The following is a 26478-nucleotide window of genomic DNA, read 5'->3' as shown; positions in this document are numbered from 1 at the left end:
TCTCTCACGGACCAATGCCCTGAACATGGGTCTCCCACCTCAGAGGCACAGGCCTGACACCTGGCTGGAGCAACAACAGCCTGTCATCCACATGGCACAGAATAAAAGGGAGGAAAAAAGAAAGAAAGAAAGAAAGAAAGAAAGAAAGAGAAAGAGAGAGAGAAAGAAAGAAAGAAAAAGAGAAAATAATATAAAATAAAAAGGTATTAAAGTAAAAAACAAAATATAATTATTTTTTAAAATTTTTAAGTAATTAAAAAGAAAGAACCAAACCAAAACACAAATCCACCAATGATAACAAACACTGAAAACTATACTAAAACAAAAAACCAAAACAAAACAAAAATATGGACAGACAGAACCCTAGGACAAATGGTAAAAGCAAAACTATGCAGACAAAATCACACACAGAAGCATACGCATACACACTCACAAAAAGAGAAAAAGGGGGGAAATATATATATACGTATCATTGCTCCCTAAGTCCACCTCCTCAATTTGGGATGATTCGTTGTCTATTCAGGTATTCCACAGATGCAGGGTACATCAAATTGATTGTGGAGATTTAATCTGCTGCTCCTGAGGCTGCTGGGAGACATTTCCCTTTCTCTTCTTTGTTCGCACAGCTCCTGGGGTTCAGCTTTCGATTTGGACCCGCCTCTGCATGTAGGTCACCTGAGGGCGTCTGTTCTTCCCTCAGACAGGACAGGGTTAAAGGAGCAGCTGATATGGGGGCTCTGGCTCACTCATGCTGGGGGGAGGGAGGGGTACGGAGTTCAGGGCGAGCCTGCAGCGGCGGAGGCCGGCATGATGGTGCACCAGCCTGAGGTGCGCCGTGCATCCTCCCGGGGAAGTTGTCCCTGGATCACAGGACCCTGGCAGTGGCGGGCTGCACAGGCTCCCAGGAGGGGAGGTGTGGATAGTGACCTGCACTTGCACACAGGCTTCTTGGTGGCTGCAGCAGCCTTACTGTCTCATGCCCGTCTCTGGGGTCCGCGCTTTTAGCCGCGGCTCGCGCCCGTCTCTGGAGCTCCTTTAAGCAGCCCTCTTAATCCCCTCTCCTCCCGCACCCGGAAACAAAGAGGGAAGAAAAAGTCTCTTGCCTCTTCCGCAGCTCCAGACTTTTTCCCGGACTCCCTTCCGGCTAGCCGCGGTGCACCAACCCCCTGCAGGCTGTGTTCCCGCCGCCAACCCCAGTCCTCTCCCTGCGCTCCGACCGAAGCCCGAGCCTCAGCTCCCAGCCCCGCCCGCCCCGGCGGGTGAGCAGACGAGCCTCTCGGGCTGGTGAGTGCTGGTCGGCACCGATCCTCTGTGCGGGAATCTCCCCGCTTTGCCCTCCGCACCCCTGTTGCTGTGCTCTCCTCCATGGCTCCAAAGCTTCCCCCCGGCCACCCGCAGAGGAACATGTACTTTGGAATCATTATGATGTACCATTTCATACCACCAGACTAGAAAAAATTTTTAAGTTGGGTAATAGCAAGTGTCAGGAAGGTATCTAGAAAATGAGATACCTCTACTTCTGATGAAAGAGAAAATAGCTATAACGATCTTGAAAACCCATCTGGTATTATCTTATACAATTTAACATGTGCACACTCTATGCCCTAGCAATTATACTACTATGTAGACACTGCAGATAAATTCTTGTATAGGATATTTATGAGAGAATGTTATAGCAACATTGTTTATAGTAGTAAAATTCTGGATATAAATCCAAATGTTCATAAATAGAATGGTAAGTAAATTAGGGTATTTTAATTCAATGGAATATTATACAGCATGGAAAAAAAAATTAAGTACAACTATATACATCAACATGGATGAATTTCAAAAATAATTTTGCGGGGCTTCCCTGGTGGTGCAGTGGTTGAGAATCTGCCTGCCAGTGCAGGCTGCACGGGTTCGAGCCCTGGTCTGGGAAGATCCCACATGCCTCAGGGCAACTGGACCCATGAGCCACAACTACTGAGCCTGCGCACCTGGAGCCTGTGCTCCACAACAAGAGAGACCGCGATAGTGAGAGGCCTGCGCACCGCGATGAAGAGTGGCCCCCGCTCGCCGCAACTGGAGAAAGCCATCGCACAGAAACGAAGACCCAACACAGCTAAAAATAAATAAATAAATGTATAAAAAATAATTTAAAAAAATTTTTTAAAATAATTTTTCACAAAAGAAGCATGTCACAGAAAAGTGCATGCAGCATGATTCCATTTACTATAAAGTTTTAAAACAGGCAAAGTTAACATTGTACAAAGACCCTTGAACACACAAGTTTGAATTACGTGGGTCCACTTACATGGGGATTTTTTTCAATACGATCTGCTGTTGGCTGAATCCATAGATGTAGAACCACAGATATGGAGAGCTGACTGTAAAGTTATACATGGATTTTTGACTTAGGGGGAGAGGTCAGTACCCCCATCCCTACTTTGTTCAAGGGTCAAATGTTATTTAGCAGTAAAGACATATCTGATAAAAACAAAAAACAAAGGAATGATAAAGTTCAGGATGGTGATTATTTCAGGAGGTGAGAAGGAAATGTAATCAGGGAAGAGCACATAAGGGGCTTCTGGACTAAGGTAAAGTTCTATTTTTTACCTAGATAGTGGGTACATAAGAATTTGTTCTTTAATCTGTACCTACACACTTTAAATTTTTAAACACATGCTCTATTTTACATTAAAAAGGCAAAACAAACTAGCAAAGAAACAAAAAACTCCAGAATGTTACCAACTGTGAGATGTCTTCATGTATGTCAAACAACTTCACCCAGCAAAAATGAAAGAATAAGCGAGCTATCACTGGGGATGTGACGTGCAGCATGGTGACTATAGTTAATAATGCTGTACTGCACATTGGAAAGTTGCTCAGAGAGTAAATCTTAAAAGTTCTCATCACAAGGAAAAAAACTGTAACTATGTGACAGATGTTAACTAGACTTACTGTGGTGATCATTTCACAATATACACAAATACTGAATCATTAGGTTCTAAATCTGAAGCTAATATTATATGTCAATTACACCTCAATAGGGGAAACTGAAAACATAAATAAATAAAAATCTAATGCAATGTCAAAAAAGAGAGAGAAAGCGAGAATACTAACACATTCTGGCATATAACAAAGGAATATAGTATATGACCATTACTATGAAAACCTTAACTGGATTACAGCAAAACTGAAGTGGCAGAACTTCTCCTTCCTGCCCTCTCATTTTCTTTTTCTTTCTGACCCCATGAATCTATACGAAAGGTCCCTCTCTTATTCTCAACTGACTGTGAACTAATTTTCAGGAGGCATTAACCAATAGAGATTTAAATTGCTCTCTGTTCAAAAGCAGGGCATTCATTTAACAAACATTTATTTATCCCCATTATATACCAGGTTAAAAGAAATTACTACACTGTGAGTTTATAATTTACTATTAATGACAAAGACAAAGGTAAATAAATTTGAACTGAAAAAATTCCATGGACTGAAAAACTTCCAACTGTACAAAGAAAGCAGAGAAAATCAGGGAAGCCTTTCCTGGGAAAGCGATGGCAATCTGGAATTTGAAAGACGCATATATATCTGATAGGTAGAAGGATAAAAGTGAATTCTAGTAGAGCAAAGAGCATGTACAAAGACACACGTGTGAAACAGCATATTCAATCTGGAAGAATGTAAGCTTAAAGTTAGAGGTATGGATATTGTGGGAAATGATGTTGGAGAGACAGACAGGAATTAGATCATGAGAGCCTTTCTATTCTTAGTATGCCATCACCATCATTACTATTTATAAGCTATACACATATTATAAAACATACCCCCCAAAATGTACAATACTGCTAGACTAAGCTGTAGTAACAAAGTTCTCAAAATATTAAAGACCTAACACAATGAAACTTTATTTCTTGCTCACTCAAAGTTCCATGCAGGTTGGCAGGGCCTCTATGCTAACTCAGGAATATAGTCTCCCTCTATCTCAATCAAGGGTTGCCATGTCAGGAAGAGAAGGATGGAAGTGGCATACTGGCTCTTAAATACTATAGTCTACACTGACTTGTCCAGAACAAGGTATTGCCATTCTTAATTGCCACGAGGGATATAAACTTGGAAGGGAAAGCGTACTTGTCTCTTCCACAAATAGAAAAAAAAAAAATTTTAATGAGATTTTAAAAAATTATAATATAAGCCAAAAAACAAGGCTCATGCAGAAATCTAGTCCAGAAAGAGAAGTCTAGGCAGATATTTAAAAAAATAAAAGTCTCTATTCCTAAGGAAGTTAGATAAGAGGTGAAGAAGAATGTCTTTTCTGAGCAAAAAGCTCTCCATGTTTGATGTACACAAATAAAATTTGATGTAACAGTGAACAAAATGGACATATCTACAGTATTACGGTCCTGTTGTAAATCTCAGGGGGGAGAACCTCTTTTTCTGGGCAAATAAATGGCCCACGGTGATCAACATGTTACAACCTGATTTAGGAACATTGGCCTCTTACAAAGAAGGGGAAATGGGAAAGAGAAAAAGGATTGTAATTTTATCTCTCAATTTTCTTTGTCAGACCATACATAGTTAATTTGCTGTCCCATATCTAGACGTTGATAACTTAACACTGTTCTTCCTCCATTCAGAGACTGGCTGAGAACCTCAATAGAGCAGTAAGAATATAATACTTAATAATTCATTAAGGCTTGTGTGGGCCTCTGTTTTCTCAAAATAAAAGAGAAGTAGAAATAGAAATCTTCCAGAAATGTTGCTAAGAGAAATAACTGTCAAAAGTTAATTTAAATACTATTTCTATGTGATAGGATTATGTATGATTTTATTTCTTTTTGATTCTATTTTCTAAGTTTTCTATACAGAATACTTTTACTGTTTTTAATTAGAAGAAAAAAATTTAAGCAATTTTCAAAGACACTGAATTTTAAGTGTCAATCTTAAAGGGCTAGGATTTATGTTCTCAGTGACCTTCATAAAACGAATCATCTCTGAAGAAAGATCTGAATTGAAAACAGTCATATAGATACCAGAACTTCTCCATGTTGGCTAAAACTTAATACCTTGTGTTGAAAATCACTGAACTATTAGTGAATGTATTTCTGGTCACCAGATAATAATGTGTATGTCATCAGTCTCCCTACTTACCCTCTTGCCCGCTACAGTTTATTCACTATACAACAGTAATTGCAATATTTATAAAACATAAATAAGATTATGTTTCTCCCCTGGTTTTATCCTTCCAATAGAATTCCACCACACTTCACATGAAATCCAAAATCCATCATAGTCTGTAAGGCTCCACATAAATCTCCCACCTCATTCCTACCACTCTCCACCCCCGCCTTTCTACTCCCTCCATACTGGCCTCCTACTGCTTCTCAAGTACAGCAAACATATCCCCATCACTTCCAAAGCTCGTTTTTTATTCCTTATCTCTGCTCAAATATCACCTTCTCAGAGGCTTTCCTCACCAATCTATTGAAAATAGCACCATTTCTATCACTCTCTATCTCGTTATCCTCCTTTATAGCCTTTATCACTACATGTAAATACAGCTGACCCTTGAACATTGTAGGAGTTAGGCATGCCGACCTCCCCCCAGGCAGACAAAAATCCAAGTATAATTTTCTAGTTGGCCCTCCAGTTCCGAGGTTCCTCTGTACCCGCAGTTCCACATCTCTGGTTTCAACCAGCCACGGATCAGCGTAGTACTGTAGTATTTACTGAAAAAAAATCTGCTTATAAGTGGGCTCATGCAGTTCAAACCTATGTTGTTCAAGGGTCAACTGTATATATTTAATTATCTGTTTATTCTCTATCCCCACAAAGTTGTATAAGAGCAGGGACTATACCTGTCTAACTTACCACTGTATCCTTGGTATCTGCAAGAGTACTGGACACACAGTCATGCTCAATAAATACTTGTTAACCAAATGAATAAATGAGTTACTGACATTTGCCATAGCTAGAATCCTGTGGAAATCAGTGTTCCCTCCAAGGACAGGACAAACTTCCAAAGACATTAGATAGTTCTTAAACCTTAGGAGAAAGTAAACTTGGAAATAAAGAGAAGCTTACTAGTTTTGTTGAATCATCAGATAGGCACAGAAGGAATGGTGACCTTCTCCCATTAAAATATACAATATGTGTACTGGCAAACTGTTTACTAGATGATGAGAGGTCCCTATTGGGAATGGAATTAAGGTTTTAAGCAGGAGTTTATATAACTTTCAAAAATAAAAGTGCTTTAAAACTAAGTCTAATGCTTTAATAGCAGCAGTAGCTATTAAGAGGAGGGGAACTCCATGCCCCTCAAGGTTTCATTCTGAGAGATACTTCTTTCAAAATAAAAAATAGCTTGTCTTATTTTCCTTGTGATACAGACAAGCGTGTTGTTTACATATTATGCAACATTTTCCCAGGACACTCAAATCTAACTGGAGCCAGAATAACAGGGCCATCTCATTTCCTGGGCTCAGATGCAAGAGAGAAATTCCCTCAGTTAACTTTAGAATGGGAAAAGAGGAGAAAAAAAGGAGAAACTGAAAAAAGTTTAACATCAATCTGACCTTAAGGAGAGTTAAAAAGTCTTTGCAGTGCCATCATTCCCAGAACAGAACACTTTTACCTTGGTCTGTGTGATTTTCAGGGCTCAACAATTCCCTAAAATTATAAGCAAACTGTACAAATGTGCACATATCTGTAGCCTTTACCAGATTCTCATAGAGCTCTGTAACCTCCAAATGGCTAAAAACCGTGAGTCTGTCCTAATTCATCACAGACCTTGAACAGACCATATCAGTTTGCAGAGCATTCACTTCAGGCCATAGGGACATCGATACACGCATATCATGTCTGGGTAAACTTACATGCAAATGACACTGGAAATCTTGGGCTAGCTTGGGGATTTATTTAAGAAACCTGAGCTGACTTCAAGAGCTGGGCCCTAAAGGAGATATTAATAGTCATTATTTCCAAGGTATTCCTAGAATTTCAAGACTATCTGAACTATTTTATTAACCATAATACCACCCTTTTTTTTCCTTTTTTTTTACTTCTAGAACCACTGAGGGCACAAACTTGCTCTGTTGTTAGAAATTAAAGACCTGGGACTTCCCTGGTGGCACAGTGGTTAAGAATCTGCCTGCCAATGCAGGCAACACAGGTTCGAGTCCTGGTCTGGGAATATCCCACAGCCGTGGAGCAACTAAGCCTGTGCGCCGCAACTACTGAGCCTGTGCTCTAGAGCCCACAAGCCACAACTACTGAGCCCACATGCCACAACTACTGAAGCCCATGCACCTAGAGTCCATGCTGTGCAACAGGAGAAGCCACCACAATGAGCCCACGCACCACAACAAAGAATAACCCCCCCTCACTGCAACTAGAGAAAGCCTGTGTGCAGCAACAAAGACCCAATGCAGCCAAAAATAAATAAAAATAAATAAATAAATTCATTAAAAAGAAAAAGAGGAATCTAAGTCTGGAATAAATTATTTAAAAAAAGAAATTAAAGACCTCCTTCAAATTATTATATGAGATGAAAGGGAAAGATTCTTGGAGTATCCTCAATTCAGTCAAATTCAACTTAGTAAATACTTACTGTACACCTACTACCTTCAAGATCCAATGAGGCAAACAAAGACAACATAGTACCTCACCTTACAATTATTACAATCTAGTGGAAACAAAGCACATAGATAAAGAAAATGTCACCAGCAACCAAAGGTAGGAAGCACTAATATTTAGATAACTGGTATTTTAAGTAATGCTGATCAATAAAGAAATCTATTATGTTGGAAGTGATAAACATCTTAGATATAGTTAGTAGAAATACAATGTATTAAATTCAAAGGAATATATAAATATCACTAAAACCCTACAGAGATACAAATTAACTTTATTCAAGATAAAATTAAAGAATGCTTACATTCTTGCAATCATGTGAGATGAACAGAGATCAAAGTCACATTTTGACTAAATGGAATAGGGATAAAATTAAGACTAAATCATGAATGTGTCGCTCTAAATTGTGTAGGTAATAGGACTTCTCGTCTTATTAATGGTGTTTTATTAAGAAAAGCCCACTCCCTAACACCATACACAAAAATAAGCTCAAAATGGATTAAAGACCTAAATGTAAGGCCAGAAACTATCAAACTCTTAGAGGAAAACATAGGCAGAACACTCTATGACATAAATCACAGCAAGATCCTTTCTGACCCACCTCCTAGAGTAATGGAAATAAAAACAAAAATAAACAAATGGGACCTAATGAAACTTCAAAGCTTTTGCACAGCAAAGGAAACCATAATCAAGACCAAAAGACAACCCTCAGAATGGGAGAAAATATTTGCAGATGAAGCAACTGACAAAGGATTAATCTCCAAAATTTACAAGCAGCTCATGCAGCTCAATAACAAAAAAACAAACAACCCAATCCCAAAATGGGCAGAAGACCTAAATAGACATTTCTCCAAAGAAGATATACAGAATGCCAACAAACACATGAAAGAATGCTCAACATCATTAATCATTAGAGAAATGCAAATCAAAACTACAATGAGATATCATCTCACACCAGTCAGAATGGCCATCATCAAAAAATCTAGAAACAATAAATGCTGGAGAGGGTGTGGAGAAAAGGGAACACTCTTGCACTGCTGGTGGGAATGTGAATTGGTTCAGCCACTATGGAGAACAGTATGGAGGTTCCTTAAAAAACTACAAATAGAATTACCATATGACCCAGCAATCCCACTACTGGGCATATACCCTGAGAAAACCAAAATTCAAAAAGAGTCATGTACCAAAATGTTCATTGCAGCTCTATTTACAATAGCCCGGAGATGGAAACAACCTAAGCGCCCATCATCGGATGAATGGATAAAGAAGATGTGGCACATATACACAATGGAATATTACTCAGCCTTAAAAAGAAATGAAATTGAGCTATTTGTAATGAGATGGATAGACCTAGAGTCTGTCATTCAGAGCGAAGTAAGTCAGAAAGAAAAAGACAAATACCGTATGCTAACACATATATATGGAATTTAAGGGGAAAAAATGTCATGAAGAACCTAGGGGTAAGACAGGAATAAAGACACAGACCTACTGGAGAACAGACTTGAGGATATGGGGAGGGGGAAGGGTGAGCTTTGACAGGGTGAGAGAGAGTCATGGACATATACACACTAACAAACGTAGTAAGGTGGATAGCTAGGGGGAAGCAGCCGCAAGGCACAGGATATTAGCTCAGTGCTTTATGACAGCCTGGAGGGGTGGGATAGGGAGAGTGGGAGGGAGGGAGACGCAAGAGGGAGGAGATATGGGGACATATGTATATGTATAACTGATTCACTTTGTTATAAAGCAGAAACTAACACACCATTGTAAAGCAATTATACCCCAATAAAGATGTTAAAAAAAAAAAAAAGAAAAGCCCACATAGTAATGAAGTCGAGCATAAGCAGAGGCAGAACAATGTATGGTCTACCTAGCTCCACCTTAATAGTGGTACTTGGGAGGCGTTTGAGAAGCTTCTGTACAATGAACAAGGATAGTCCTGTTAAAAGGTAAACTGAGGCACACACATTGATATTTTTCAGAAGTTTACTTGAGCAAACATTAATTCAAATCAGACAGTGCCAAACCAAAGGTGGTTAGAAACACTCCATTGACAGGAACTAGGGGAAAGGTTTTTATAGAGAAGATGCAGAAACAAAGCAAGGAAATTATTTGATTGGCTATAACTTAAACAGTTGTCTTACTTGGGAAAGCCTAGTTGGTTGATTGTGATCAGCTGTCCTTAAGTTTCATTTTCTCAGATTCAAGTGCATTGACAGTGGTTTTGGTTTGCTTGTGTAGGCTACCAAGGCATTAGAGCCATCTCAATCTAATGGCCTCCTTGTTCAATTACTTTAACAATTCATTTTTTTAAATTTGATTATAGGTATAAGAAATTTTATTAAGCATATATGCCAATGAATTTAGGTTTGCAGAGCAGTTCTATCTCCTGATGACTAGTCAGCATAAATAAGTGAAATGCATGTGGATCCACGTTGTCTCATCCTTATTGATGCTCATCATTACTCAGAAGGAATACTAACAGAAGTAGGATAAAAGAGTCAACATTATAAAATCTAAAATAAGCGTAAGAGTTACTCAGGAAAAGGAGAGATGACCTAGGACTGTAGTGTGTTCAGGGGAGATGTGACGAAGAAAACAGATTCTGAAGTAGTTGTCTAGTAAAGTAATTGAACTATAAGTGAGATTGTTACTGGAGAGCGTGTAGAAGTCCACCTTGGCCAGGAAGCAAGAATCATAGAATTAGCACTGTAGACAAGACATCATCCATATACACACAAAGATCTCTGTAAATAACTCAACATACCTCTGGGACTAAATAAAACAATTATTTAGCTTGGAGGGAAAGAATGGATTGAGATAGAAAATACTAGTAACATTAAAATCACAAGTCACAGATCATTAGATACTGAAGTATCTCATATGTGTTTTGGAATATAAAAACAAAACCCAATCAAATTGGGGGAAACAGAAGTATGAGTACTAACATGTATACATCTAGCTAATCACTCAAAATAAAAATTCATAAAGTAACAAATGAATTTTCACAAATTACATGAGTAACCGCAAAGCCTAACTAATACCACAAATACCGAAGAAGAAAAGTAAGACAGAATATATTCACAATGGCAGACACTATAATATGAGTTGAAATGTTAGAGCACAATTTTCAACTGGGAGCACTACCGTCATTCCTACCAGGAGAAGTACATTTGAATCTTGCAGTGAGCAGCAAATATAGTTTGAAATATCCAACTTAGTAATTTTTAAAAATTCGTTTATTTTATTTATTGATTTTTGGCTGCTTTGGGTCTTTATTGCTGTGTGCAGGCTTTCTCTAGTTGCGGCGAGCGGCGGCTACTCTTCATTGTGGTGCACGGGCTTCTCATAGCTGTGGCTTCTGTTGTTGCAGAGCATGGGCTCTAGGCATGCAGGCTTCAGCAGTTGTGGCACACGAGCTTCAGTAGTTGTGGCTCATGGGCTCTAGAGCGCAGGCTCAGTAGTTGTGGTGCACAGGCTTAGTTGCTCCACGGCATGTGAGATATTCCCAGATCAGGGCTTGAACCTGCGTGCCCTGCATTGGCAGGTGGATTCTTAACCACTGCGCCACCAAGGAAGCCCCCAACTTTGTAATTTGAAAACCAAAACAGTAACAATTATTATTTTTGTAATAAAAACTACAAAAAAATAAACTTTATACAATCCTCTTAGCTGATAGGAATTCTCAGAAGACAGAATAAAAAAGTTTTCAGAGTAAGCCTTAGTATAAATGCTATATGTTAACATTTGCTTGCTATGAACATAATAGGCATTTTTTGTTTCAAGGGAAGTATATGTTTTATTTTAAAATCAAGTTTGATTTTTGTGGTACTATAGTACAATACAAAAGGGGCTCTTAGTTCCCAAAAGCTAACTTCTGTTGCATCTGCTATTTCCTCTATTTCAAGACTTGCAGATCCTCTTGACTCTGCAAGGTGTAAACCAAGAACGTTTTCAAAATTACACCATTTAGATTCTGACTTCAGGTACCAACAACTGGTGGGATCAGAAGGGGATAGTTATTAGGTTGTGGACACTGACATGTAAAAGAAATGAACAAATATTTACTTATTTCCAGTATAAATTAAGTATATATTGCAAAGGATGAAATCTAACCTTATTCTGAGAAAAGAAATCCAAAAGTAATATCTGGAATTCAACTTCGATTCAGGTCTCAAAGATAACTCCCTGAAATTTACTTTGAATAAAATTTACTTTGAATAAAATGAGCAGGCTCTGTGTGTCATTCTACTTCTCTTGACCTATATTTATAGAGATATGTCAGGTCACTGGCTGACTACGAGATAATGAAAGAAATTTCAGTGACCACACATAACGAGGAATACCCACTTTGCAAAAATATTCGGAAGGTAACAAACGGATGGTTCCAGCCATCAACAAGCAAAATCAACAATTCCTGAGGAGGGGGAGAATTAGATTTCTGGAGTCCCTATGTTATAATATTCAGAATGTCTAGTTTTCAACAACAAGCAAATCATAAAGCATACAAAGAAATGGGAAAATACAGTCCATTCAAAAAGAAAGAATAAACTGACAGTAAACCATTCCTGAGGAAACCCAGATATTCACTGGACTTACTAGATGAAGATGTTAAATCAACCATCTTAAATATGCTCAAAGAGCTAAAGGAAACCATGCACAAAGGATAAAAGGAAACTGGGAAAAATGATGTGTGAAGAAAATGAGACTATCAATAAAGAGATAGAAATTACAAAAAGGGACAAATATAAATTCTGGAGCTGAAAAGTAAAAAACTGAACCAGAAAATTCACTAGACGGATTTATTAAAAGTTTTGAGCCAGCAGAAGAAAGAATCAACAAATCTGAAAATAGGGCAATTGAAATTATGGAGTCTGAGGAGCAGAAAAAAAAAATTAAGAAAAAAGCACAGGGCTTCCCTGGTGGCACAGTGGTTGAGAGTCTGCCTGCCGATGCAGGGGACACGGGTTCATGCTCTGGTCTGGGAAGATCCCACATGCCACCGAGTGGCTGGGTCCGTGAGCCACGGCTGCTGAGCCTGCACGTCCGGAGCCTGTGCTCCACAACGGGAGAGGCCACAACTGTGAGAGGCCCGCGTACCACAAAAAAAAAAAAAAAGCACAGAGCCTAAGGGACCTACGCGATACCACCAGATAAAGTAATATGCTCATAATGCAAGTCCCAGAAGGAGAAAAGAAAGAGAGAAAGGGATAGAAAGAATATTTACAGAAATAATGACCAAAAACTTCCCAGATCTGATGGAGCACATGGATCTACACATCCAAGAAGGTCAGTGAACTTCAAGCAGGATAAACTCAAAGAGATAGATAATAATCAAATAGTCAAGATTCAGAGACAAAGAGAGAACCTTGAAAGCACTGAGAGAGAAGTGACTCATCATATACAAAGGCTCTTAATAAGAATAACAGTCCATTTCTCATCAGAAACCATAGAGACCAGAAGGCAGTGAGATGACATATTTTAAATGCTGAAAGAAAAAAAACATTGTCAACCAAGAATTCTACATCTGGAGAAACTATCCAACAAGAATGAAGGAGAGGGACTTCCCTGGTGATGCAGTGGTTAAGAATCCTTCTGCCAATGCACAGGACACGGGTTCGATCCCTGGTCTGGGACGATCCCACATGCCGCAGAGCAGCTAAGCCGGTGCACCACAACTACTGAGCCTACACTCTAGAGCCTGCATGCCACAACTACTGAGCCCACTCACTGCAACTACTGAGCCCGCGTGCCACAACTACTGAAGCCCACGTGCCTAGAGACTATGCTCCGCAACAAGAGAAGCCACCGCAATGAGAAGCCTGCACACCACAATGAAGAATAGCCCCCTCTCGCTGCAACTAGAGAAAGCCCGTGCGCAGCAACAAAGACCCAATGCAGCCAAAAATACATAAATTTTAAAAATTAAAAAAGAAAAGGAATGAAGGAGAAATAAAGACATTTCCAGATAAAAGCAGCTAAGGGATTTCATTACCATTAGACTTGACCTACAAGAAATGCTAAAGGGAGTCCTTCAGACTAAAATGAAAGGACACTAGACAATAAATTGAAACAGTATGAAAAAGTAGAGAACACTGGTAAAGGTAACTACATAGTGAAGAAGAAAGAGGAGGAAGAAAGGATGGAGGGAGAAAGAGGTGAAGCTGCCACCACCTAAGCTGTATTGCTGGAGAGGCAAGCCACATGGAGGCGTCTTCAGGGGCGTTTAATAGCCTGGGCTATACTGCTGAAGAAAGAGGTTATGTGGAGAAGGCCTGTGATGCCATTTTGGGCATCCAGTCCAGTAAAGCCTTCAGATGACTCTAGCTCCAGTCACTATCTTATTGTAACAGAGAAAAATCACTATTTAACAAACTTCAGTGGGAGAGTTAGATATTAATTTGCAGATCAAGTAACTTAAGTCCACACTTTAAATCAGGCAATAATTCATAGTTTGAAACAATCAACTACGGAATATCTATATTTTATAGAAATAAACAGACATCAGTATTTTATAAAAATGGAAAACTTCTAAACCATTAAAAGCAAAAAACTAAGATAAAAAGAAAACAATGAGCCTGATATGAAATACATGTGAGAATGTAGGGTCAATGAAACTCTCACTCACTGCTGGTAGAAGGATAAATGGTACAACTTCTCAAACTGAATACATACACACTCTATGAACCAGCAATTCTACTCCTAGTGATACAATCAAAACGTCCATCAGCTGGATATATACCTTACGGTGAGTCATACAACAGAATACTATAAAAGCAATTGAAAAAACCACTCCTGCACACATGACATGGATGAATCTCACAAATATAATATTTAGAGAAAGGAATGAGACACTAAATAGAACATACTGTGTAATGCCATTTATATAGTTCAAAATGACAAAACTCACCAAGGATACAAGTTACCTTTGGGGAAGAAGTGAAGGGTACTGTCATGCCACTGACACTTGGTTAAAATTCACTGAGCCACACTGGTGCACTCTTCTATACATATACATTTTTTCCCCTGTATACAGGTTGTATTATTTAGCTAGAGCTGTGTACCAAATACCACAGACTGAGTGGCTCAAGCAACAGAAATTTACTTTCTCATAATTCTGGAGACTGGAAGCCCAAGATCAAGGAGTCAGCAGGGTTGGTTTCTTCTGAAACCTCTCTCTTTTGCTTGCTGATGGCCATCTCCTCCCTGTGTCTTCATATGGTCTTCTCTGTACATCTCTGTGTCCTAATCTCTTCTTATAAGGACACCAGTCACAATGGATTAGGGACCATCCTAATGACCTCATTTTAACTTAACTACCTCTTTAAAAATCCTATCTCTAAGTAAAGTCACATTCTGAGGTACTGACAGAACTTCAACATATGAATTTGGGGCGACACTATTCAGCACATATAACGTGTTATACTTCAAAAAATTGTGTAAGAAACATGCAAGAAATGAAGGCAACAAAATAGAAAAAGCAGGTATTTTAACTGAAAATGGATTAAATCTTCCTATTCAAAATCTGTAAAGAAATGACACGTATTTATAAAGTCGACACCCTGACTCCACTTGACAAATCATCCTGAAAAGGTTGAAGATGGAGATATTAAGCCAACACAAACTGTCAATAAGTAAAAAAAAACTGAAGCACTGATCTCAGGCGTCCAGTTTCACATGTTAGATGAATGAAAGTAAATACAAATGACAAGAGAATTGGGTACATCTATATACTGATGAAGGCATTACAAAATTAGTCCAATCTTTCTGACAAGCGAACTGTTAAAATGTTACAAAAGAGATAAAAATGTTTTTAACCTCTGTCTCTAAACTTCCAAAGAAGGAAAATATCCCAAGAAAGTAAAATCTCTGAAAAAATAAGAGTACTTGTTGTATTACTGAACCAAGGGAAACAACTACAATGCCCAGCACTGAGAAAAAACAGACTACAAATACCAAGAACCATTTTTAAAATGTATAAACTACATAGATACCAGGAAATGTTAAAATAAGATAAATGATATTGTTTATTGACAAGAGTCAGATTAGATATAGGTGTATATGCGTGTGTATGTGTTTGTGAATGTTCTCATGTCACTCCCTTGGGTAAAATCTTTCAATGTATCCTCACCACACAGGGATTTACAAGGCCCTTCATCCTCTGGATCCTGCTACATTTCTAGCCTCATTTCTCACCACTCCCCCATTATCACTCTACCCTTCGCCCTTACCAAAGTTCTTGCAGTTTCTAAAACTTAGCACACTTTTTCATGCCTCCTGCCGCCCACCTTCCCCTAGTAACTAATTCCAACCAAATCTCCTTCCAGACCTAACTCAAACTGTGTTTGAGGCCATGAGCCAAAGTTGTGACCTTCCTTGCACCTCCAGTCATTGTGTACAATCCTTTATCATACCACTTCTTCCACAGTAATTGCTAATTTACATGCTGCTCTCTTTCACTCAACTGTGAGCTCTTTGAGGGCAGAGACTGATGTTCATATTTGTGTCCTAGCACGATCATAATAAAAGCTTGATGAATGAAATAATGATAAACGGTAAATGGAGGGTTTCAAGAACATGGATTTTTATTTCTTGTAAAGTTCCTTAAAGTTACTTAGATAAGCAATCTGCATGTAAATCGCTTTAACGTGGATATGTTAAACAAAAATATTTTCTTTCTTTTCAAGTTAGGCAGCAGCTTCTTAATAACCACGGTTACATTTTATCAGACTATAAGCTGACTTGCCAAAAGTCATAGAGCAAAAATGTGTCACTGCCAGCATTCAGCTGCAGCTGTCCTTTAAATGATGTACTGACATTCCCTCTCAGGATAGTTTCTTCACATATTTAATCCCCTCCATAAACTTCAGATAAAAAAATCATAAACCAGGAAGCCAGATATTAAGATCAGTAAAGGAAGAACTTGCTCCTTTCTCTTCGTTACCTGAGACACAGACAGGACATGAACCCCACTCCACCCCTCACACCGCTCCAGCTATGATGTGCTTCTAGGCAACTTCCCGTACTGTAATACTTTGGAAGGAAGGAATGACTCCCCTGCATGGGGAGAAAAGAGCAAAGAAGAAAAATCAGAATGCTAAGTAGGGGATTCTGAGGCTTTCAAGAAATAAAGTCTTTTCAAGTCAGCATCCTTTAATACTAGCAATAGCTGCTGAGAGGAGGGGAAGTCCACAAGGCAAGAAATTCAAACAGGCCTGGGGGTTTCACTATGAGAGAAACTTACTTCCCCTTTCAAAGTAAAAGGGAAGACTCAGATTTTCACCGCGGCAGGGTCATGCTGTGTATATAATCAAACAGACAGCACTGGCCCCATAACCAAACAGACGAAAGAGGGAGGCAGGCGAGCACATGTGAAAACAGAACCCTGCTCTGCCCGGGAGGGTGACATCAGCATTCCGTGCCTCGGGGGACAGGAGGCAAATGAGGTTAAGACTCCATCCTAAGGGAAACGCAATTATCTGTTAGTTTCCCTGGGGCTTCTAATCCCTGGCTTCCTTCCCAGGGCTGTGAGAACTGCCCGCAGTGTCCTCTCCCCAGGTTTCTGTTTCCCCTAAATGCCCCATCTAGTCATAAACGCCCCTTCGGTCGTAAAATGTGTTTTCTCTCAGCCTTGTCTGGACAATTTCCAATAGGAGGCCTGGGAAACAAGCGAGGAACGCGCCTCACCTGAGGGCGTTGGCCCCAGCCTTCAGGCCCAAGGGCCAAACCTGCTCCGCGCCGCCGCATGAGGCGCAGCCCGACCACTCGGCCGGCCTCTGTCCTGCCCGCAACCGGAGGAAGCTCGCCACCTCCAGATAAAAAAAATAAGACTGGACCTCGAGTGACTCCTAAATGACCCCAGCACCTCCTCCTCTCGTTCGGTAGACTTCTGTCCCAGTCACCGCGACCCAAGGCCGAACGACCCTCCTAGACCTGGCCCGGCGGCCTCCGCCCCAATGACCCGGCCCCTCCGAGGCCATCAGTCCCGCCGGCCTCAGCCCAAGCCTCGCGTGGAAGCTGCAAAGCAGACCCCGCTCCCGGTGTCCTTCGGGGAAGCGCCACCCCCTCGGGTTGGGAGGTGAGGGTCGAGGGGACACGCAGGAGGCAGAGGGGAGAGATCCCGAGGCGCACAGACACTACCTTTCTTCTCGACGTGCTTCACGGTGGGAGCGGCGCAGGTAGCGGAAACACCAGCAGGGCCACCAGCAGAGCAAGATGCTCCGGCTGCGACGGCAGCTTCCCCACCGAAGGTTCTGTAAACTGACTGGCTGGGCATGCGCCGTGTGCTTACACCTGATGAGCCCAGAAGCGCGCAGGGCGGAGCCAAGCCGGGGGCCTCGGTTCCCTCACTGGTTCCCTGCGCACGTGTTAACGGTAGGCCTACTGATGCACACGTGTTAACTGTGCGCCTACTGAATGCCAGTCACTGCGCTCGGCACTGCGCGCCGGCATGGACCCTCACAAGCCTTCCCTGTTCTAGTGGTGGAAGGCGATGTTCACCGTAAGATAGCAGATAACGTAACATTGCCTTGCATGTCCTTTGAATGAGGAGAGGCGCATAGTGCCATGAAATCACATGGTGGGGGAACTGACCAAGTCTGGGGATCAGGGAAGTCTCCCCAGGGGACATGCTAACCTGGAAATCTAAGGTGGGTAAATTACTAAGCAGTAGGATAGGGAGGCAGATTAGGCACAGCATTCCAGGCAGGGAATAGCACGAGCAAAAGGAGTGTGATGGGAAGAAGCATTGCCCCTCTGAGGAACTGAAGGAGGAAAAGCACAGTTCGTGGAGCAGAGAGTTATGCAAGAAGAGACTTGAAAGGTGGGCAAGGGCAGACCATTCTAGGCCTTGTTCTTTTTATTTATTTTTTTCTTTTTGCGGTACGTGGGCCTCTCTGTTGTGGTCTCTCCCATTGCGGAGCACAGGCTCCTGACGCGCAGGCTCAGCGGCCATGGCTCACGGGCCCGGCCGCTCCGCGGCATGTAGGGATCTTCCCGGACCGGGGCACGAACCCGTGTCCCCTGCATCGGCAGGCGGACTCTCAACCACTGCGCCACCAGGGAAGCCCTAGGCCTTGTTCTTTATCCTAAGAAGGTTCCATCTAACTCTCTTTGCTAGAAGAAATGGTCACTAGCTCTATGGTGTTTTGCAGTTGAAATTCCTTGTTGCCATTAATTTCACCAACCTGTGCGGTTAGTAATAGTTTTCTCAGCTGAGGGAACTGAGGCTCATAGAAGTTAAGTATTTGGCACACAGATGTTAAGTAGTAAGGCTGGGACGTGAACCCAGCTCCACCCTACCCATGGTCACAGTCATTACCAAAAATTAAACATAAACAAATGAATAAGCTGTGTCAAAGATCACCACAAGTTTTCTTCAAAAATAATTCTTAATATTGTATTTAAGCATAATAATCCATCTAGAAACCAGTCCAAAAATGTGCATTGTGTAACAGAAAATGCTAGTATCTGTTCCCCTCCTACTCTACAGCGTGCATTCTCAATGTGGGGGAGGAAGGACTGCCCTCAAGGGGACAGAAAATTGGTTCCTTTGGGGGCTAAAAAATCTTAGATATTACAATGACTTATGGTCCACCGAAGTTCAACCCTACCCAACAAAATTTTATTTCTTAATTAATTTTTCTCTTTAAGAAGAAAGTAAATTAAATTTAGATTTATGTTAATTTAAATTTGATCTAATTTATCTCAGGAGAAGCAATTATGAAAAAAAAGTTTGAGAAACACTGTTCTACAGTATTGGAGCCCTCAAATTTTAGTGGACCAACCAGAATAAAGATCACATTTCTTAACTTTCCCTGCAGCTAGCTGTGGCCATGTGAATAAATTCTTGTCCAGGGTATGGACAAGTGATAAGTGAAGAAATGAGAGGCATGCCCTTTTTCTGCCTTCCCACCAAGCTGTACTTTGAAAGTGGACATGGTGGCAAGCCCTCGTTGGCCACATGCATGAGGGCAGCAATGTAGAGATGGTGATAAAGCAACAAGATAGAAGGAGCCTGGGAGACCTCATGGAGCTCTCAGAACCACCGTATAAGCCCTAGTCACCTGCCTCTGTTCGGGGAAACACACCTTTATCTAGTTAGCCACTATTAATTTGGATTTTCATTACGTGCAACTGATCCCTTACTCATTATATTTTATTGTGGTAAAAAACATGTAGCATCAAATTGACCCTCTGAACCATTTCTAAATATGCAGTTCAGTAATGTTAAGTATATTCACATTATTGTATAACACATCTCTAGAACTTTTTCATCTTGCAACACTGAAACCCTAAACCCACTAAAGATTAATTTCATCTCACCCTTTCCCCCAGCCCTTGACACCCACCTTTCTACTTTCTGTTTCTAAGATTTGACTTTAGATACTTCCTGTGACTATTTGTTCTTTTGTGACTGGTTTATTTTGCTGAGCGTAATATTCTCAAGCTTCATCCATGTTGTAGCATGTGACGAGATTTCCTTCTTTTTTAAGGCTGCATAATATTACATTGCATGTATATACAACGTTTTCTTTATCCATTCATCTGTCAATGGATATTTGGGTTGCTTCATTTCTTAGCTATTGTGAATAATGCTGCCATGAACATGTGTGTGCAAATATCTCTTTGAGATCCTGCTTTGAATTCTTTTGAACATATTCCCAGAAGTGGGATTGTTGGATCATATGGTAATTCTATTTTTAATTTTTGAGAACCCTCTAATTTTTTAAGGAACCTCTATATTGTTTTCCATAATGGCTGCATCATTTTACATTCCCACCGAGAGTGCACAAGGGTTCCAACTTTTCCACATCCTCGCCAACACTTGTTATTTTCTGGGTTGTTTTTTTTTTTGCAGTACGTGGGCCTCTCATTGTTGTGGCCTCTCCCGTTACGGAGCACAGGCTCTGGACACGCAGGCTCAGCGGCCATGGCTCACGGGCCCAGCCGCTCCGTGGCATGTGGGATCCTCCCAGACCGGGGCACGAACCCGTGTGCCCTGCATCGGCAGGCGGACTCTCAACCACTGTGCCACCAGGGAAGTCCCTATTATCTGTTTTTTGATAGTGGCATCGTGGTGTCTATGAGGTGACAACTTGTGGGAAGCAGTCAGCCATGAGAGCAGGCTGAGGACGTGCCAGGCATGCTGCCGCTGCTCGAAGGGACTGTCCCTACTTGTTCCCCTCCTTGTTCCATTCCATGGGAGATAAATTACCAGGGTCCAGAGATCAGAAAGAATGTAAAATGAGACAAGCAAAGCTGTCTCCCCCCTGCACTTGCAGGTTATTTTTGATGATTCTGGGTTTATGGGTTTTCTCCCAGGGAAGTTAACCTTGAGCCGAGACAGTCTTCAGATAATGTAAACCACCGTCTGGCAACCTTCCCTTTTCTAGTCTATATAATCTGCAACTGTAGCACAATAAAATTTGCCTTGCAACCAGCAGTAGTCTTGGTCCTTCTGACCCCATTTGTCGATGCTATTTCAGGTCCTTACCCCTTCCCTTCTGGCTCTGATTGGTTTGGTCTTCTTCGTTCGGTCTGGTCTTCGGCAATAACTCATTGTGGTTTTGATTTGCATTTCCCTAACAATTAGTGACGTTGAACTTTTTTCATGTGCTTATTGCCCATTTGTATATCTTCTTTAGAGGAATGTGTATTCGAGTCTGCCCATTTTTTAATCAGGTTATTTGGATTTTGTTGTTGTAGAAGTTCCATATAACATTAACTCCTTATCAGATATGTTTTGCTCCCATTCCATAGGTTGCTTTTTCACTGTTGATTGTTTTCTTTGATAAACAGAAGTTTTAAAGTTTGATGTAGTACCCATTGTCTATTTTCAACTGATCCATTATTCTATCTATTTAAAAAAACAATAATCTGTAGCAGCAATGACATAAAAAACAAAAAGAGCCTACCACAGTAGGAAATGACCTAGTCCCTGAATTAATTAAGATGCCTTTTAATGTATTTTGATTGTTTAAGATTTTTGGGTAAGCAATATAAGAAAAAATAAATGTGGCCATATATTATACATAAAGATATTCTACAAATAGTAAGAAAATTTGAAGAGTGTTTTACTTATCTGGACTTTAATATTTCCCATCTGGTAACCACATCTCCAGCCCTTCTTGTATGATGTTATTATATTCATCATATAACTTATTCTTCATCCAGGTGAGCAGCTGTGAGTGTGCTAAAGGCTGCCAGTGATGATGGTTTCACATCTCTTATGATAAACTACCCATTTATGTGAAATGGAAAGATACAAAGCATGCAGAAATTCCCTTGGATCAGAGAGTAGGGTTTCCCCCAGCACAATTAAGTTTGTGGCCAGTTTAGCTGGATCAGCTAAGACAACCAGCCAATCAGATTTTAGGAGGGAAACGGATTTCCTAAATAAATATGATTTCCAAGAGCATGTTCTCTAAAGAATTTCTCAGGCTTAAAATCAAATACAGGAGTGACTCAGTAGAACAAATACAGGAGCAACTCCATTCTACCACTATGAAGAAAAGTGGTGTTTCTCTCCTTTTGGGTATCATCTTCCTGACTCGGATTGGAGTTCAAGGTAAGGGATTCTGAGTTATATTGGGTTAGTAAAGTCAGAGATGTGAACTGCTAGAAAAGTCTCTTGATTTGCCAGTAAGGGTAACTGCTTTGTGTGCATCAGAAAGTGAGGTGAGTCAGTTGTTGTCAGTTATCCAAAGTTCGTATCTTGGGCCTGCCAAGTCAAATACAAGTCTTCTCAGTCCACGTGTGTGAATTCCTGGCACAGAGTAAGTGTTCAATAAATGTTTGTTGAGCTGGGTGATAATGAGATGGAAGACTTTGTCTCCTAAATTATTTTTGTCACCCTGACAGTGTTTCTTGATAAGTATGTCTGTGGTTAACAAATTGAGTATCCAATAATCAGAGAGGTTGTCCCTAATCTGTTTACTAACTTCCTTTGTTATTTGGGGCAAATTAATGAACTTTTCTAGACTTCAGTTTCCTCAGCTGTAAAATGGAAATTTTATAGTTATGCTTTTTCTACCTACTATACAATGTATGGCATATAGGAAGTACTGAGTAAATGTATGTTGAATAAATGAAAAAATTAAGGAATGAAGATAGTGTATTTTAAAGAATTTTCAAAAGTTTAAAGTACTACTGAAAACCAAGGCAGTGGGAAAGATCAGGATGGTGGTGGTAATTAGTTATTGTAAGTGGAGCTTTTTGTTGAAGCGAGTACCAACTCCATTTCACTAAGGTCAGATAAAAAATGGCTTTGGGAGTTGCTTGAGATACTATGGTCTGCATAGCACACATGAATTAGGTATCTGTGTATCTGACCTGTGATAGACATTTATTGAATATTATAAAAATCCCTTTTCCTAAGGTTGTAAAATATGGTAGTTAAGAGTAATGCCTTTGGACCCAAAGAAACCTGTGCTGAGACCCTGCACTTGTCCCCTAAAAGCTGAAAGGCTTTGTTTTTTACTTAACTTCTCTGAACCTTGGATTCTTTATCTACAAAACGGAGATAACACCTACTCAAAATCTCGTGGTAATGATTAACAGACACTCAGTAAGTGATAGTAATAATCACGACTAAGTCAAATGTATCATTTGGGTGGATCGCCTAAACTGAGACATTGCTCTAAATCGATGTTTTCTACCTCTCTTTTTCCCTTAGGAACTCCAACAATGAGGAATGGACGCTGTTCCTGCATCGACACCAGCCCAGGGACGATCCATTCAAAATCCTTAAAGGACCTTAAACAATTTGCCCCAAGCCCTTCTTGTGAGAAAGCTGAAATCATGTAAGTAAAAACTCATCCAACACATACGCTCCAGCAATAAGTTTAGTGTGAGTATTACCCTCAGAATACTTGCCCATTCAGACACTTAAAACGCAGATAGTTGCCCCTCCATAAATCCAGTCTACTTTTCTTCTAAAAAAACAAGCAATTTCTGGTAGAGGTTAGGAACCAAAGATGACATGTTCATTGTAGAAAATGTTTAATGTAAATGACCCAAAAGAAGAAATTAAAAATCGTCTATAATCCTACCATTTAGTGATAGGTAGTGTTAATCTCTCTACATATAGTCTTCCAAATCTCCCTCATTGGCTTTGTGTGTACATATATAGACGCTATATATATATTTATACACACAATATATGTACACAAAAATAAAATCATACACTACATACTGTTTTGTAATCTGCTTTTACATTAACACTATATAATGAACACTTCCTGTCAGTAAATCTTCTGTAATAACATCATTTTTTCCTAATAATGTCAATTTTAATGGCCAAATTTTATTCTATCATGTGGATGTACCATAATCTATATGACCAACACCTAAATGTAGGTTATTTCCAATTTTTTTGCTATTGAAAACAAACTGCTATTGTAGCAATATTGTGTCTTTAATTCTTTCCTATTAGTAATACCTTTCTAGAGATTAGAATTGCTAGATTAAAGGATATGCCTATTGTTAGTTTTTTGAAAACTAAATCAAGGATGATGTATACAATGACTACTCTTATTCTTAGATTAGACAGAAATTAAAGAAAAAAGTCTTTAAATTGTTCCTGGAGAGTCTGATGTAATTTTAAAAATTCAACCAGTCTGTTCATCTTGTCTTAGGAAAACATTTTATTTATGTTTTAAGTTGTTTCACTAGAAAATTTAGCAAAATTCATGCTCATTTTCATTGTTTTGGGGGAAAAGAAAGTAGATATACTGGCAACTTGTCTATTTTATATTTTCACTTAAACATAAATAGCTTTTTCCATCATAACAGAACCAATATTATCTTTAGATTTAACTTTCTCCTATTGCATATACCTGTTGGATTTTTTTTAACTTAGAGTTATGTGCTATCCTAGAAATGTATCTAAGTCCCCTCAGTCACTTAAAAAATGAAAAGGCAGGAAAAAGACTGGAAGTCTCAGATGCTTATAGTGATGACACAAATACATTTTTTATTGGGGAATTGAATTCTGTGGATAAGATGAAGCATTTAAATTATTAAAAGTAAAAAAAAAATCTTGTTGCTATTTCTTTGGTAGTGCTACAATGAAGAATGGGGATCAAACCTGTCTAAACCCAGATTCAACAGATGTGAAAGAATTGATTAAAGAGTGGGAGAAACAGGTTGGTGAAAAAAAGGAACAAAATGTTCTTTCTTTTAGAAATTAACTTTGAAAGACAAAGAATCATGTAGTTCCTTTAAGGATACGTTCTTCATTCACGTTATTGTGCTCCTATTTTTTCGTAGAATGATGTCGTCACCTTGAGGTGTAATGGTAGTCCTGCTTACAGTATCACTTGTCTATCTCTCCCACTAGAATGTGTGTTCCATGAGGGTAGGCAGCTTGTCTTTCTTATCCAATACAATACATGTATATTGAATGGTAGACAGTGAGGATAGAAAGGATATAAGGTAGGGAATTCCATGGTGGTCCAGTGGTTAGGACTTGGCACTTTCACTGCCAGGGCCCGGGTTTAATCCCTGGTTGGAGAACTACCACATGGCACAACCAAAAAAAAAAAAAAAGGTAATAAGATAAAGTCCCTTCCTGCTGTAGCAAATTTGCTAACAATTAATTATAGTACAATGTGAAAAATATAAAATTAATATATGTACAAGAATCTTGAAGATAATAGAAGGAGTAATTAACTTTGCCAGAGGTGAGGGGACAGGAAGAAAGGGTTAAGGAAGACTTTTTATATCAGGTGACATTTGATTTGGGTCTTGAAGGATAAGTAGTTCACCAGGAGGGTAAGGGCAGCATAAAAAAAACAACTAGAATCATGAGAGAGCTCACTGTGCTCCAGGAACCTCGGGTAATGTGGCTGGAGTTTGTGCAGAGGGAGTGAAGGGATTGAGACAGAAAAGTAGACCAGGAAAGGGGGAAGAATCCTGCATGATGTGCTAAAGGGTTAAGTTTGAAGAGGGCCACAGAATATGTAGTTGGGCACTTGGTTCTGGACTCTGACAGACTAGCAGTTCTGCCACATACTAGCTGTGCAACTTTGGGCAAGTCACCCGCTCCGAGCCTCAGTCTCCTCATCTGTAAACATTGGATGATAATAGTACCAACCTCAGAAAACTATAGCTGGGACAGGTGGGTCATAAGCAAGATTGCAGTGGGGGTAGTAATGAGCCCAGAAAATGGACAGAAGAGAACCAACCAGTCAGAAGGCTACTGCCTCCTCATCAAAGTGAGTGAAATAGAATCAAAAAGAGCCCCTCTGAGACTGAAGCAACTTTAAACTGGTTCTGAGGATAAAGAAAGACCACAGTCTGGAGAGTCCAAATATAATATAAGGAAGGAAAAATGGTAAGATAGAGAAACATTACCCTTTTTTTTCTGTCTCCTCACAGGTCAACCAAAAAAAAAAGCAAAAAAAAGGGAGAAAATATAAAAAAACCAAGAAAGTTCCAAAAGTTAAAAAATCTCTACATCCTCCTCAAAAGAAGACTACATGAGCTACCATTTTACCAGCAAGTATTTTGTGTTAAAAAGTTTCTTTCTAACTATACTGAAATAATTCCAAAAAAGGATGGCATCTTAATACATAAGCTTGTTGATTTGAACTAGAACATTTAAAGCATTATTTTGAAATTGTAATTAAAGGTAGAAAGTTGCTTTTAAAATCCAGATGTGAAGAATTGTTAGAGGCTAGAGCTTGTCTTCGTTCTTCCACCTCTGACCAGCTGAATTTCATCATGCTTAAGCCCACAATCTCAGTAACGCCCACATCTGGACAAACATCCTCACAACCGCATCCCACACACAACAGCTGCCTGCGAGAACAGCTGTAGGCTTCCCAGGACTCCAGAGAAAATCCTGAGGCACACATCAGC

At 39.9% G+C, this 26478-nt stretch overlaps 1 protein-coding gene across 1 annotated transcript; it reads left to right on the top strand.

The window, feature by feature from the left end:
• The first annotated feature begins 22017 nt into the window (after positions 1-22017).
• On the top strand, positions 22018-26127 carry CXCL9 (C-X-C motif chemokine ligand 9). Its single transcript, XM_024754163.1, has 4 exons — positions 22018-22183; positions 23291-23417; positions 24677-24761; positions 25996-26127. The coding sequence occupies exons 1-4, from the start codon at positions 22018-22020 to the stop codon at positions 26098-26100; spliced, it is 483 nt and encodes a 160-aa protein (XP_024609931.1). The 3' UTR covers positions 26101-26127.
• Positions 26128-26478: the final 351 nt, after the last annotated feature.

The sequence above is a fragment of the Neophocaena asiaeorientalis genome, unplaced genomic scaffold (genome assembly GCF_003031525.2).
Source record: "Neophocaena asiaeorientalis asiaeorientalis breed wild unplaced genomic scaffold, Neophocaena_asiaeorientalis_V1.1 scaffold148, whole genome shotgun sequence".
Classification (NCBI taxonomy): domain Eukaryota; kingdom Metazoa; phylum Chordata; class Mammalia; order Artiodactyla; family Phocoenidae; genus Neophocaena; species Neophocaena asiaeorientalis.
Note: the sequence above shows the minus strand (reverse complement) of the source record. Positions and strands in the feature narration are given on the sequence as shown.

What these genes read in the sequence shown, in the direction of transcription:
- CXCL9 (XM_024754163.1), top strand. Translation starts at nt 22,018, where the DNA reads ATGATTTCCAAGAGCATGTTCTCTAAAGAATTTCTCAGGCTTAAAATC. An exon ending in TGTGAGAAAGCTGAAATCAT is followed by an intron (nt 23,418 to 24,676) that starts GTAAGTAAAAAC and finishes TTTCTTTGGTAG; the next exon opens with TGCTACAATGAAGAATGGGG. An exon ending in TTAAAGAGTGGGAGAAACAG is followed by an intron (nt 24,762 to 25,995) that starts GTTGGTGAAAAA and finishes GTCTCCTCACAG; the next exon opens with GTCAACCAAAAAAAAAAGCA.